At 44.5% G+C, this 14,708-nt stretch overlaps 1 protein-coding gene across 1 annotated transcript in view; it reads left to right on the top strand.

Annotated features, from left to right (window-relative positions):
* The window catches only part of LOC147697214 (E3 SUMO-protein ligase RanBP2-like), a 485,030-nt gene that overhangs the window by 188,935 nt on the left and 281,387 nt on the right, over positions 1–14,708 (top strand). The window contains exon 17 of the mRNA XM_086934287.1: positions 13,146–13,229. Within this exon, the coding sequence (XP_086790413.1) occupies positions 13,146–13,229 (84 nt within the window). The remainder of the gene's footprint in view (positions 1–13,145; positions 13,230–14,708) is intronic.

The raw sequence follows: 14,708 nt of genomic DNA on the forward strand, positions 1-14,708 counted from the left end.
GACCAGATATGGGTGCTGAATGTGGTTAGATGCTCTAAATTGTATTTTTGTCTTAGCCCCTTCGATGCTCATGACGAGCTCAGCTCGTCATGCAGTACACTTGTTGTGTGCTCATGACGAGCTCAGCTCGTCATGAACAATGAGAATAAATCATGAGTAGCACAGAGGGGGAATTGCTGCAGCACTGATGGTGTTAATAAGTGAGATGTGTTTAGCTGCAAGTGTTGAATTCTATTATACAGAAATCAAATACTTGGACCTTCTTTGAATTGTGGCCTAACTCCAGTTCCAGTTGGTAGAGGAAAGTCCACCAAAGATTATCAGGAACTGATATTAAATTAGGGGGAGGGGAAGTGCAATAGAGAATTGGTTTGAGGGGAGGGCTGGCAGAGAATATTGTCAATTAAGGTGATCTTGCACCCACTCACTTTTATGGAGGAATCTGTGTAGTCACCAAAGTATTGTTACTGCATGATTTGCTAGTCGTGGTGAACTTTCCGAAACCCCCTAAATCTGGTATGGAACATACTAATACTCTAAAATGTGTGATGTGGAGGTTTAGAGCGTGAAAAGGAAATTAAACATAATAAAGTGCCATTAAAACCTGCCTGATCGGTTATGGGTATGATCCTTCAGGGGCGAGTCGGAATTTTCTTTTTCAATTGCCAAGGATTCCACTACTTTGTTTAATCTTTCTAGGTCTGATCTCCAGTGATTTGTGTCATGTGTCACATATGAGGATCGGGCAGTCGTAGAGTGTTCTTTTCCTGTATTGTGTATTGTCGTCTTTAACAATTGCTGGTGGGGCTCCTCCTTCGACGCTGGCATGGCATTATCAAGGAATTCCGTTATCAGCAGTGCTTTACTTTTGGACTTCTCTGGACCCCCACTTGATCTCTACTTGAAACCCAGGGGGCCCCCATTGGGTTATTACTGGAAGAAAGTTGCTATCACCATAGAATTGTCAATAATTTGAAAAGCTAAACAAAACAGAGAAAATGCAGAAACTAGCATTCATCGAACAAATACGCAAATTATAAAATATTGTACTGAATTCACAAATAAATATAGAAAAGTCAACATTTAAATTTTAATGGGAAGGTTGTAGGCTTTCTAAATTCAATGGAGGCCACTCATTGTACATACTTGATTCTGTTTGATGCACATGCTCTGGTCCCACAAATCAAACCTAGGATGCAAACTTAATTTTTAGCCTCCAATTTCAAATTCCTGCACATTTACAGAACATTATTAATCTGTTAATCTTCTAACCACTCGTGGACCCTTTGAGTCGGCTTCAGGGAGACCCCCAGGGGTCCCCAGACCACTAGTTAAGAACCACTGAGTTAGGTCATCCGATTAACGGTAAAGCACCTGAATGTATGCAATGAGACTATCGTTACAACAGGATCAATTAGACCATGTGTGCCTGCTCCAGTTTAGGCCTAAGGGTTATAAACTTCTTTCTTTGATGTAGTTTCGTATGAGTAGTCTGCTGTTAGGCAGATATGTGTATCTTTGTACTAGAGAGTCCATTTTGTTGGGGGCGCCAAAGAATGGGTGCGTAAGATGGCTGCACTTATATGAGGCTCCGGTAGTCCTAGGACACAATCCGCATTATTCTGCCTCATCTGGCCATCCTAAGTCTCAACAAAAGGCAGGCTGCATTCCTGATAACTGTGGCGATATATATGTAGCCTTTCTGAACACTGGTGCCTGCATACATCCGACGGCCACCGCAAGATCTGACGAGGACTAGCGGCGAGGAGCCGCTGCCCTGACTACCTGACCGACAGAATCAGTTAGAGGTATGTGCAACCTACTACAGTGCAGTGGGAAAAGTGGTGTACCCCCCCAGGGCCTTTAGGGCTTCGCCCACAAGGCCGCCCCATCTACTGTAGGCCAAACTAACATAACCCTGGTTCAGCTTGGCTCCCGTTTAAAAAAAATAATAATCCAACACTATTACCTACACGAATGCGGGAGTGACCAAGGTAGGGGAAATCACTGTTGAAAGGAGTGCGCAAGGAAGAGGAGCTCTATAGGACAGTGTGGGCCGGCACTGAAATATCTGAGGACAGGTGTTGACTGTGCTAAGGGTATGGGGGGAGATGTGGACCTCCTAGGCTGCCTGTGACACCCGGAGGGTGACACTTGAAAGTGCAGCTGGATGTGACTGCTAGACCGGGCGCGCTGCCCTAACTGCACTGGACCTGAAGGGCCGCTGACACCGAGAAAATAGTTGATGAGCACGAGGTTCGGGCTTCTCTCCCCTGCCCGCTACGGTAACATCTGAATCAATTCTACTGCTGCATGTTAGAGGCAGCTTTGCCTGATATATTTTTCCATCCCATTGTGGCTGACCTTGTGTCAACGTTCTGACTTCGGTGCTGCGTGTAAAATCACCCCATTGCCACACAATACAAATGCATTGGCAGTTGCTACACGCACAAGAGTGCCAGGCTAGGGAGACTTGCTGTGGCCATTTAACGTGTTGCCTACAGGTTGGCTGTTGTTACCTTTCTTCGGTAGACTCCCTCGCCCCCATTACTACGGGCAAACTGGTATATTAGGGGATACAAGGAGTTGCTGCAGCTGGCTGACTTAATGTAAGGCGCTGGTGACCTAAGTCGGCTCATGATCCTCCCGTTGCAGATTGGCGTGGGTGAGGCGGGACTGGGACGCCAAGACACCCCAAGCGCACTTTCCATTGTGGCCACTAAAGCACTAATGCATGTTGGAGCTTAAGCAGAGATGACCAGATTCAACAATGCCACTGTTACTTGACACCAGAACCAAAGGCCATTGTAGGAGCAGACTGATACACCGGCCAAGCGTGAGGGCGATTACAGACCAACGCCGCTTTCCTCCTTGACATCCTGGATGCGCCCTGTTACAGCTTGACCTTCAGAAGCACCCACTGCCGCCTCCCATTGTCATACTCTGAGACCACAACCAGGTACTTTGACAAATACTGACAATATGGGCAAAACCAATGGCAGTCAGACCAGGCTATAGTTCGGCCTCGCCGCTCCAAACGTGTACCTAATGTGGACCCGACCAATTTGTCAACGATGACCCTCCAACAGAGATACCCGCAGATGCAGTTGACATGAAAACATTACTGATGGCAGTGCAAAACAACTTAACATCCATTGAAACCAAAATGGACACCATGTACTGTAGAATGGACTCCATTACACACAAGCTAGAGAAACACAATGCATGCCTCCAGGATGCAGAACAGTGCCTCTCCACAGTAGAAGACACAGTTGCAGCTTGTGGAGATTAGCTAGTCGGCATGGAAAAAGTCCTGAAGCCCATAGCATCAAAAAATGAGGACCTGGAATCAAGGTCTCGCCGCAACAATCTATGCATTTTGGGGGTGCCAGACGCCACTAACAAGGGCAAAATGGAGGAATACATTGAGCCACTCCTTCCTAACCTAGTTGGCGCAGACTCTTTCTCTAACTTACTCCTAATCGAGCATTCCCATCATGCGCTAGTGGCCTGTCCACACCCTAGAGCGTCTGCATCACCGATTATTGCTAGACTCTGTTATAGAGTTCTGAACACTGCTTTGCGTTTAGCAAGAGAAAAGCGCACTTTTCAATTTTAAGGCATCGAGGTGGCCATTTATCCGGATTTCTCCATCACGGTCCAAGAGGCAAGGAGAAAATTCATACCGGTCAAACAAGAACTGCGAAAAGTAGCCACCCCCTACGGGATGCTCTATCCAGCCCACCTTCTTGTTTCATTCAAGGGCAAAGACCACTTCTTCATGAGTCCTCAGCTGGTTGCTTACGGTTTGCGCTGACACTCAATCCAAGCCTCCCGGAAAAAGCCCCTTGCCACCCATCCAGGCCCTCCTCACCCACTTCAAGCATAGGCTGAGGCAGACAGACTTCACAATGTTCTCAATTTATTTGAAAGAGAACCGCAATCGATTACAGACCTAGTTATGTCAGCTCTGTTGCTGTACGTGTAAGACACAGCTCTTGCTTTTGTTCTTTTTGCTCCTACGCAGACTGAGCCAGATGAGAAGAAATTGGACCCCCTTGGACATTACTCGTACATATGAGGAGGACCCTGCCTGGCCCTGCGGATGGCCTTGACAGGGTACCCCTAAAAGACAGTTGATATTGTTGTTTTTTATATGCACCTTTCTTTTGTTTCTTCTATAACCGCACTGAGCACATTAACCGTGCTCTTGAAGGCTCGCCCACTGTTGCTCCCTCTATTTCCCTATTGATTCTCAATACTCTTGCTCTTTTTCTCTTTCTTTCCCTTCCACTGTGTTTTGTTGACATTCCCACCAAAACGCTGATATGATTTCAGCTATGTATGCAGTTTTGTAAGTTTGAAGAGGAGGGATATGTATACCTGGTGGGATTGGTCCCCCAGCATGGGTTGAGGGGGGTAATAGGGTTGTTGCACATGTTATGTTGTGCTCACGGATGCATCATGCTGATGCTGCACTGCTCACATCCTGCACTTTCCTGGCCCTCAAATCGATGCACTAATTCAGTTCATCAAAACCCACCTTAACAGGATGAGTAGGTCTGACACACTGATAACTTCTTCACGCGCAACATGTAAATTCCTCATGTGAAATGTCAGCGACCTTGATAACCTGTGAAAGCGCAGACTTATCTCAGCATAGTTGGACAGACATGATATTCACATAGCCCTACTACAAGAAACTCACTTATTTGAAGCTTCCAGTGTGCCTTGCTGCCCGCTGGGCCTCTCACAGACAATTTTCCACATATTCTGTTTGGGCAGGCGGTACTTTTCCACTCAAACGCAGAGGAGTATCCTCTATTCCACAGGGCACTCTGAACGATACTCAAGGCCAATACTCGATTATATTGGGTAGACTTAATTCATCTGCCACAGTACTAGTTAATTGCTGTAGCCCCAACACTGACAATTCCTGTCTTTGGAGATGAATTGACAATATAAGCTCAACCCTCATTATATAGGGGGTGATTTTAATGTCTCCTTAAACACAACCATAGACCATCTCTTGCCCAATCCACTTCCACTGTGCTGCTGCCAGACATGTAAGAGATATTATGGAAGATCATGATTTATTAGATGCTTGAAGAACATTTCACCCCACTGATAGGGAGTGCAAATTCTATTCAGGGGTGCATAATAGCTGTCCGCACTTAGAGGACTAGCTTGTGTCCAAGAGAGTATGATCATGGATCCATCAAGCCTCTCAGCTTGCACTTATTCCGATCACTCCCCTATTCTAATGGTGCTGCTCCTCCCCACTCGAGCTCCAGCTAGTATGACATGGCGACTCTCCCCATGGTGCTCCTCGATGCTCTAATTCGTGAGGAGATGCGATGCACCAGAGATCCTCCAAGCATTATCCCTATTATATAACTCCCTTTATATGTCTTGTAGATCAAAGACCACAGAGGCAGATGCCTGCCTGGATGACGTAGCTTTCGGTTGGTTGAGTGACGCTCTGTGAAATTTCCTTGTGGACGATGTTACAGACGACGATATTCGAGAGGCGATCAAGCAGTTGCAAACCAGCAAGCCCCAGGGCCTAATGGGCTACCGGCAGACTTTTATAAGGCATATGTTGGTCTACTAAAACTGATACTAAAATGTCGATCAGGAAGCAAAGACGAGTGGCCTACTACCCCATCTATGTGTGAAGTTATAATTATTGCTCTGTTTAAGTCTGGTGAGCCACCTGATACATGTGAATCTATTAGTTGTCTTTGATTAATTGTGATCTTAAAACCTTAGCAAAAAAAATACGTGCTAACTGGCTGACCCTACTTCTTCCTTTTTAAGTAAAATCTGACGAGTTAGGTTTCATACCCGGGCGATCCACGTCCCATAATCTACGGACAATATTTGCTCTGATGCAAGACCTAGGTCCCAACCTGGCAGCCTTCCTAGATGCCACCAAAGCCTTTTATTCCCTCAAGTGGGATTTCTTAAAGACTGTCCTTTGTCTAAATGAGCTCCCTCGTCCATCTCTTATCTGGCTAGTCCTACTATACTCACAGCCGGGAGCAAGAGTTAGAATCAATGGCTTGCTCTCCGCTCCTTCGCGCATTACTAGAGGCAGGGGTGCCACCTTTTGCCTTCTACTTTTTGCCCTAGCTATAGAGCCATTGTGGCCCATCTGAGCCAATGCCACAGAGATTATTCTCTCCACTACTCATCCAGGCATATTTTAGTTTCACTGCACATGGCAACATTACCATGTATTTGAGGGATCGACATGTTAGCCTTAATTGAGTCCTTGATTAATGTGTCTGGTTTGGAAGAATATCTGGAGTGCAGATGAACTGGGAAAAGTCCCACCTCTTTCCACTCACACCAGCTACGCAACCTTTCACCACAGATACGGGGGTGGTAATCTCGAGAGTCAAAGAGGAAATCATCAGTGTGAATTATGTCACCGCATTATCCAAAATCATGGATAGTATTACACTCTGGATTGCGCTGCCCCTGTCTCTAGCGGGCCGTATCGTGCTCCTCAAAATGGTCATACTGCACAAATTTTTATATTTATTCCTGAACATACCTATTCCTCTGGGGTATTCCTTTTTTCAAGCGCTTAAAACTCTGATGATCCGACTGGCATGGGCAGGCAAACAACCCTGTATTAAATGGGACATCCTCATGCTGCCATTCTCTAAGGTCGGATTTAAAGCGCCAGATATGGAACTGTACTATCTGTGCGCTCAAGCACACTATGCCATTCATTGGTACAGCCCCACTCTATTTCTTTCACATTTGCTGGTAGAGCAGGTATATATGGCCCCTGTCCCACCAGTCTCATACTTGGGGTTATTATCTGATTCAGCCACATTTAGCAGACTCCACAGTTGCATGCGCTGCCTAAGCTTGGTACAGGCTGGCCTGAAAACTAGGCAAACCGCTGCTATACTCCCCGCTGATTCTGCTCCGTTATCATCCACTGCTACCTGTCACACATGAAAACGCCTGCAGACAACTACACCAGAGACGCGGAGTTGCACATTGGGGAGAACCTTTATTTAGAGGGCTCCTTTATGACCCGAGCTGAGTTTTTGGATGGATAATTGCCATCTCCATTGGACATATTTGTATATATTCAACTCCAACACATTGTGAAAGCTGCCACCCAGGTTTTTCCTTATGAACCTCCTAGACTAGATACTCTCCATATTATACTTCAGGCTGAAAACCCACAACACTCGGTTTCCCTCTTATATACAACAGTGCAAAGTGAGTCTCCACCTAGTGGGGGACAGACGCTGTCCTAATGGGAGGTGGATATAGGGACCATCCTTACGGATAAGCAACAGCGATACTGCTGAGTACCAACAGGGAGGATTGCCTCTATCAGCAGACTCCGCATTATACACTATAAGTGTCTCCACAAAATATACTACACCCCCACCAGGCTACACTGATACTGGCTCCGGCCTGATGACAAGTGCAACTGGTGTGTAGTGGCTGGCACAGATTTCCTTCACCTTGCATGGACATGTAGATCCCTACAGCTTACTGTGAAAAGGTTTTCACAGCACTCGCTGACATGATAGGTCAGGCTATAAATATCACTCCACTCCTGGCTCTTTTGGAGCATATGAGGGACATTGAGGCGGGTTTCAGAAGGTTTGTAACACTGGTTCTTCTCCTGGCGCAGCAAAGAGTTGTCTCTCTTTGGGGGCGAGGAGAGTTCAGAAATCCAAGGAATGGATGTCTGGCCCAATTTATTGAAACGACCAGCTGTACCTATATGCTGAAATGTTACCATCTCGGTCGAGGCCCCTGGACATATGAGATCCGTTGCTTAACTATTTGTTAACCCATCCATAGAATACCGGACATGAGAGGGAATCATCATCTTTGGAATTGACTTGCTACCCAGGAACGCCTACTATACCTGGTACCTCATCATCATCATCAGCATAAACATACATGTATATAATTTGTTTACTGAATGCAAAACCTAGAGGAAATATTGATATGGGAGTTGTTCATTAATGGTCAAAATATTGTCCATTGCGAACGATATTATGATGCCAAACAGCATGGAGGGTATCTACCGTAGATCTGTGATACAAGTCTTTTCTCTACTTGCTTTGTACCCAAGAAAAGGAGTGTGGATAAGATGAAACGGTATGAGATTTTTATTACTTTGCTTACAATAATCTATAGGCGCAACAGGTCATGCACTTTGGCTTGTGCTGTTATTGTTGATTAACTTAAAATCAAAAAAAGAAATATTTAAAAGAAGAAAAAAAGAGGGTCTTTTGTTTCGCTGCCTAAACGATGGCATGTGTATCGATATAGGCTAATATTGAGTGTGGATTGTCTATTTTATGTGTTCAGTCGCAGTTATCTGTCACCTCACTGGAATTCCAAGAGTTCAAGACATTATTTATCTAGGAAGCGGGGAATAAAGGCCTTCAGGGAGGAAATCATGTCTCCTTTTGCAAACTTTAACAACAAAAAGAACCGGGGGTCTATAACGGAGCTTCAAGTACTCCGAGCTGCTGCAAAACTCCTACATAAGTGAGTTAGGCGCTAATAGAGCTATATAAGTCTCTATATCAGAATGTGTGCCAGGACAAACCTGTCGAAGGACCTACTGAGATTGTTGGTAAGACCCGTACAGAGATGTGTTGAATTCCCAACAAATAGGTATGTAGATCAAGTGTTCTCATTTGGTCATCCAAAAATGGGGTGGTATGTCTCTTGATCAATGAGACCCATCCATCGCCCTTACTCAATTGGGTCACACCATCAATCGCTAAGGTACCCATGAACAAATGATAAAGATGGGATCGAGTGCAGTGCAAAAATCAAAAGATGTGTGAGTTAAAAATAAGGGGTAAAAGGATCACTAGGCGCAAAACTCTAATGAAATTTGTCCTTTCCCTCAAACAAACAAGAACGATGCAGAGGAAGCAGTCTAAACATATAACTGCATTTACAAGGCCAACATGTTTCAGCCGGTAGGGACAAGATCCCATGGCTTTCTTCAGGGCCAGAGTTCTAAGCATTAGCTACTGCATACATAAAGTGAACGTAACAACAATCTGTAAAGGATATACATAAATAGTCCAAAATCGTGTTCCTCTGTACCAAACGGTGTCTCTTACATCTGTTAACAAGAAACAAGAAATAAATTGTAGTAAGTCCTATCAAAACAGGAAAGACCATGCACTGGCTTCTACTAAGTAAGCCAATTTATTTTACTAATGTTACTCACCTAAATACTACAGGGAGTGTACCTCACTTCTCCTGGAACCCAGCTCAGGAAAAAGGAGGCCCCGCTCTGTGAAGGCAAGGAAGGGGTAATGAACGGAAGGGTGGACAGTACTACTCTATCTCGCCCTCCAATACATAATATAGCCCCTATGTATTGGAGGGAGAGATAGAGTAGTACTGTCCACCCTTCCGTTCATTACCCCTTCCTTGCCTTCACAGAGCGGGGCCTCCTTTTTAACATTAGTAAAATAAATTGGCTTACTTAGTAGAAGCCAGTGCCAGGTCTTTCCTGTTTTGATAGGACTTACTACAATTTGTTTCTTGTTTCTTGTTAACAGATGTAAGAGACACCGTTTGGTACAGAGGAACACGATTTTGGACTATTTATGTATATCCTTTACAGATTGTCGTTACGTTCACTTTATGTATGCAGTAGCTAATGCTTAGAACTCTGGCCCTGAAGAAAGCCATGGGATCTTATCCCTACCGGCTGAAACATGTTGGCCTTGTAAATGCAGTTATATGTTTAGACTGCTTCCTCTGCATCGTTCTTGTTTGTTTGAGGGAAAGAACAAATTACATTAGAGTTTTTCGCCTAGTGATCCTTTTACCCCTTATTTTTAACTCACACATCTTTTGATTTTTGCACTGCACTCGATCCCATCTTTATTATTTGTTCATGGGTACCTTAGCGATTGATGGTGTGACCCAATTGAGTAAGGGCGATGGATGGGTCTCATTGATCAAGAGACATACCACCCCATTTTTGGATGACCAAATGAGAACACTTGATCTACATACCTATTTGATGGGAATCCAACACATCTCTGTACGGGTCTTACCAACAATCTCAGTAGGTCCTTCGACAGGTTTGTCCTGGCACACATTCTGATATAGAGACTTATATAGCTCTATTAGCGCCTAACTCACTTATGTAGGAGTTTTGCAGCAGCTCGGAGTACTTGAAGCTCCGTTATAGACCCCCGGTTCTTTTTGTTGTTAAAATTATAGTTAGGGGGATACGAACTGGGCAGGTCTTTAAATTTCCCTCAGACCCTTCTTCAATTGTTTGTGTTTTACTCCTTTTGCAAATTGCCCAAAAGCACTGTTAATGCAGATTGATCTTTCAGATCAGTCTTCTAAATATGTAACTTTATCTGAAATCCAAAAGTTCCATGCCCTAATATGTTTGCGTGTTCAGTTGTCTTTTGACCTCCTCCAGTTGCATGTTTAGGTCATTATGGTGTTAAATGTGCTCATCTTTATAAGGATGGTTGAAGTGTCTTTCATGATTGTGTCCTGCTTGGCCTCTGGCATCTTGGAAGGTTTTTTTTTGAGTCTTTTGGCGGCTTGTTTGCCACAAAGTAGGGCTTCAGAGAAAAGCAGCTGTCTTGCCGGTCTGGGGAGAGACATAGATGTGCAATGTCTTTAGAGGACTTTAGGAATGGCTATTCCTCATACGACTTCAGGACCAATTTGCTTGTTATTAATCGGTCTCTTAGCATATTGAGTTGAAGTTGTGATGTTTACAATATCTTGCCTTCTGTCTGTGCTTTGATGATGGGCTGGTTCAAGTGCATACATAGAAGGTTCTGTCCAGTAATGCAGAACATTATTATAGACCACAGATGATATTTTGTGTAGGTGTCCTTTAATGCTTCTTTGTTATACATCTCCAGAAATGCCATTAGTCAAAGACGTAAACAGGGTCCCGTTACTGTATGGCTCTCTTAAGTACTAGTAGACAATAAAGGCGAAACCCCTTCCCCCCCCCCTCCTGTTCAGGTGCCCAGCCAAGCTAGTCAGTGGACCGGGCAAAACGCCTCAGATGGCGGGAGTACAGAGGTGAGTGTTGCATGGTAATATTAGTAGGTGGCTACTCAGTATCCATATCTAATGAAATGAGACTGCATTGTCTCAGAATTCATGGCAGCAGATACACATGAAGTCTTACTTTATGAGTAGGGCAGTATTGTGTGCTCAGATTATCACAGGAATACATTTTCGTTGCCCATTTGCCTCGTGTCTATTGTGTATCCTTCATCTTTAACCCTGTGTTGGGTAACTAGCGGTGTGCTTGTTCAGCTCTCTCCCATACTCTTGGGCAGTGTGCGAATAATGTTTTCTTTAAGGTGTGCCCTATGATAGTATCCAGCCCCTCTTTATTGCTGCCAGCATACTGATCAGCTCGTCCTGCCCTACATCTCTATGGTTTCCTTGTTCTCAATGTCCCTGTTAGTTTAGCCACATTGACACCATGTTGTGGGCTATAATCCTCCTCGCCCGTGCTTTATTGGGAGAGGCAGCACAGAGGAGAATGGGGTTGCCATGCTTAGCAGTCTTCCTATGTTTTGTAGGAATAAGGCTCCTCTTGAATGCTGTACCCCTGGAGTTTATATAAGGGCCTCTGTTAATCTCCCCAACTGATGCAAAGAATCATAGACCAGCTATCCTGCTCTGTCGATGGTTCCACCACTTTTTAAATACCCTGCATTCCTCTGTGTAAATAAAGGCCTATTATTTTACAGCTATATAGCTACAATATCATTCAGAGTTGTTCTTTGAACTTTACGCTTACTTGGTTTCGAAGGGGAATAGAGAGCTCAGCAGATTTACTTAATTGACTCTAGTTTGTGTTGTTTCCAATGAGGTGGATGTGATAGTTATCAAAGCCTATTGGTGAGTCTGAGGTCATTTTCATTTTAGCACTTTCTCAGCCTGACAATGGGGAGTTATCCAAGTATGGAGAACTGAAGCTACGAGTAGGTAACTAAATGTGTATTTGACCCTAACACTGCTTTCTAGCCATCACATGAGCCAGAGAAAAGATCTTGCATCTACTCTGTTACCCAAGGCAGATTATAAGTGACAAGTTGCAGCTAAGTGTCAGCTGCTTCCGTGAAAATGGATTTTACTGCAGCCTTCTGCAGAGATACATGACTTGTACTTCATTTGATGCACTTAGCAAGGATCCTTCATGATTTGATGAGCATTTCCTATTGTAATGTTGTCCCTGTCAAATGTCTGCACTATTTTGTTGTTCCTTTTCTTCCTCTACCATTCAAAAATGTTAAAATGTATAATGTAAGAGTGCCAGACTCCGTAGTAGGAATACTGTCTCTGGTATGCATTATCAGATGTTGTAAACTTCCAAATCATTCCTTAGCCCAAATAATATCAAGTAGATCTCAATTCAAAATGGATTCCACTATGGTGACTGCAGACACTTTAGTGAAGTTTGAACAAGCGAGTTTCCCCTCCATCGTTTACCTCACAAAGATTAGATAACACAGACCGTAAGGTACAACAACCAGATGTACTAAAAAACACCAAGGTTTGTCAGGTATATCTTTCATTGATATAGAAAAGAAATGCGTCCACAGAGGACACAAAAATGCAGTACTACATATAGTACATCTGTGTCCTTGTACATTGAAAATTCATAGTTACCTGCGCAAACGTAAGTTCTCTTTGTGATGAGCACTAGTAGGGAAGATGTATGGAAGTGAATCCCTTTGTTTAAATGATCAAGATGCCTGGGACCCAACACAGATTCTCCTTCTAAAGAATTATTCAGTATTTTGGGTGTCTGTTGCATTCTCTAAGCAGCAGTGTTCCTGTAGCACACATACTTTTCATGTGTGTTTTATGTAGGGGGTTTGTGCTAATTAGTGGTTTTGCAGATGTGCACTAATTTGTTTTTCTTCTTCACTGTTGAATGTTGCAAGACTAGATATGTAAATGATTTTTACTCCTCTCCACAGTCTGCTCCGAGAAACCTTTGTTGCAAATGTTACATTAGCATAAAAGAGTATTGTTATGTAATTTTATTATGTAGTCAGTGCTTCACTGCTTTTCACAAATGGCCAATACAATTACCCTTCTATTGTTGTGTTTTGTAGTTGTCTCCAAAGACACCACCTGCCTGGGTAGAAGATCAGCGAGCCTTAATTCAAATGCTTTGTCACCAAGTGGAAGTACTAAATGTAAGTTGTTTGGATAAATGTAGCATTTTGTCAGATTTTTTGATTTTCCACTTTTGTATCTTTGATAGATTATAGTGCTATTTGAATATTACCCTTGTAAAGCTAGTAGTCAGCTATTAAAAATAAACCGATATGTTGTGTCTTCCAACAGCCTTGCATAGAGCCTTTTCTCTAAAGACGCTTTGTCGCATTTCTTCCTGTGCCTCCTTGCTGTGCAGTCTTATCCTGCTTTGCCACCTGCTTTTTTTTAATTCTTACCACACAAACTGGTGCATGGGAGTTCTAGTAGGGCTCTGCTCCGCTCTGGTAAGAGTTCTGTGAATCCTCCGTTCTTGGCTGGCTTAGAAATGATGCTGAGATGTGCAGACAGAAGAAGGAAGCAAGAAAAGACTAGCAGAAGAGAGACAAAATGATGCTAGCAAGTAAGGCCAAACATCTGGATGAAAAGGAGAGCGAAATTTCCAAGGAGCAGGCCCATTGCAGGCTTGGAAAGGGGCCCTCCTGCACTGCAGAATGTTGAAGAAATATATTACAGAGCATATCCTCCCGTCACAGACATACGACCCCGACCAGGGTCCATTTAATGCTGATAACTTAGGTGAGTACCCTGCTCAACCTTTGCAAGAGTGCTCTGGGAGCAGGAGTGTAGAAGGTGGCCCAAGGTGAAGGAATAAAGTGAAGAGGTATTGCCTAAAGAAAGTCGCAGGAGCCTGTGACGCAGATCCGCCCAACCCTGCTCTGCTGCTCTAGTCTCTAGGGTGAGGATTGCATCTGAAGGGTGAAATCCAGGAAGAAACGGCCAATCAAATTTTCATAATGAAAGTCTCCGTCATTCCAAGCCGCCTGTAGAATCAAATCTTGATCTCTGTAGTTGAACACCCAAGCTATGATTGTGCTTGGGGGGGTCCCCCTGGTGCGGCGGCCCCAGCGCCCGATGCGCCCTTTCTATCGAGAAATAGTTGGAAAGTCTTGGGACGGAGGGTGTTTAGGATGAGGTCTTCACAGAAAAGTTCCATGGACTACCCCTCCGCCCCTGCAGAGACCCACACCACGCGGCTGTTATTGCGTCCGGCCCTGCCGTCCTGGTTCTCAAAGCGAGCTGTGAGGTTAGTGTGTTGTTTCATGAGTTTGGCAACCTGTTCCTCCAGCCTTTTTGTTTTACACAGAAGACTCCAGATCTGCGTTTCGGCCTTGGCGACCTTATCTGCTGTTATGGAAGTCCATCCGCAGCCGATTGACATCCATGGTCACTGCATCAAGTTTGGGCTCGATTGTGCCTGAAGGTTCTTTAAGCCTGCCATGCTTTCCCTCAGGGACGGCTCTGGTGTGGAGTCACTCGCGTGCTGCGTCCCAGCCCGTTGCGCCCCCCGCCGCCACCATCGTAACGGTGTACTTGTCGATGCAATTGGATTGGCCATTCTGGGGGCCTTTGTTCCTCACCAGGTCGCCCAGGTCCTCTGTGAGGCGTAGGAGCGGGCG

The sequence above is a fragment of the Lissotriton vulgaris genome, chromosome 8 (assembly GCF_964263255.1).
Source record: "Lissotriton vulgaris chromosome 8, aLisVul1.2, whole genome shotgun sequence".
NCBI classification, from domain to species: Eukaryota; Metazoa; Chordata; class Amphibia; order Caudata; family Salamandridae; genus Lissotriton; species Lissotriton vulgaris.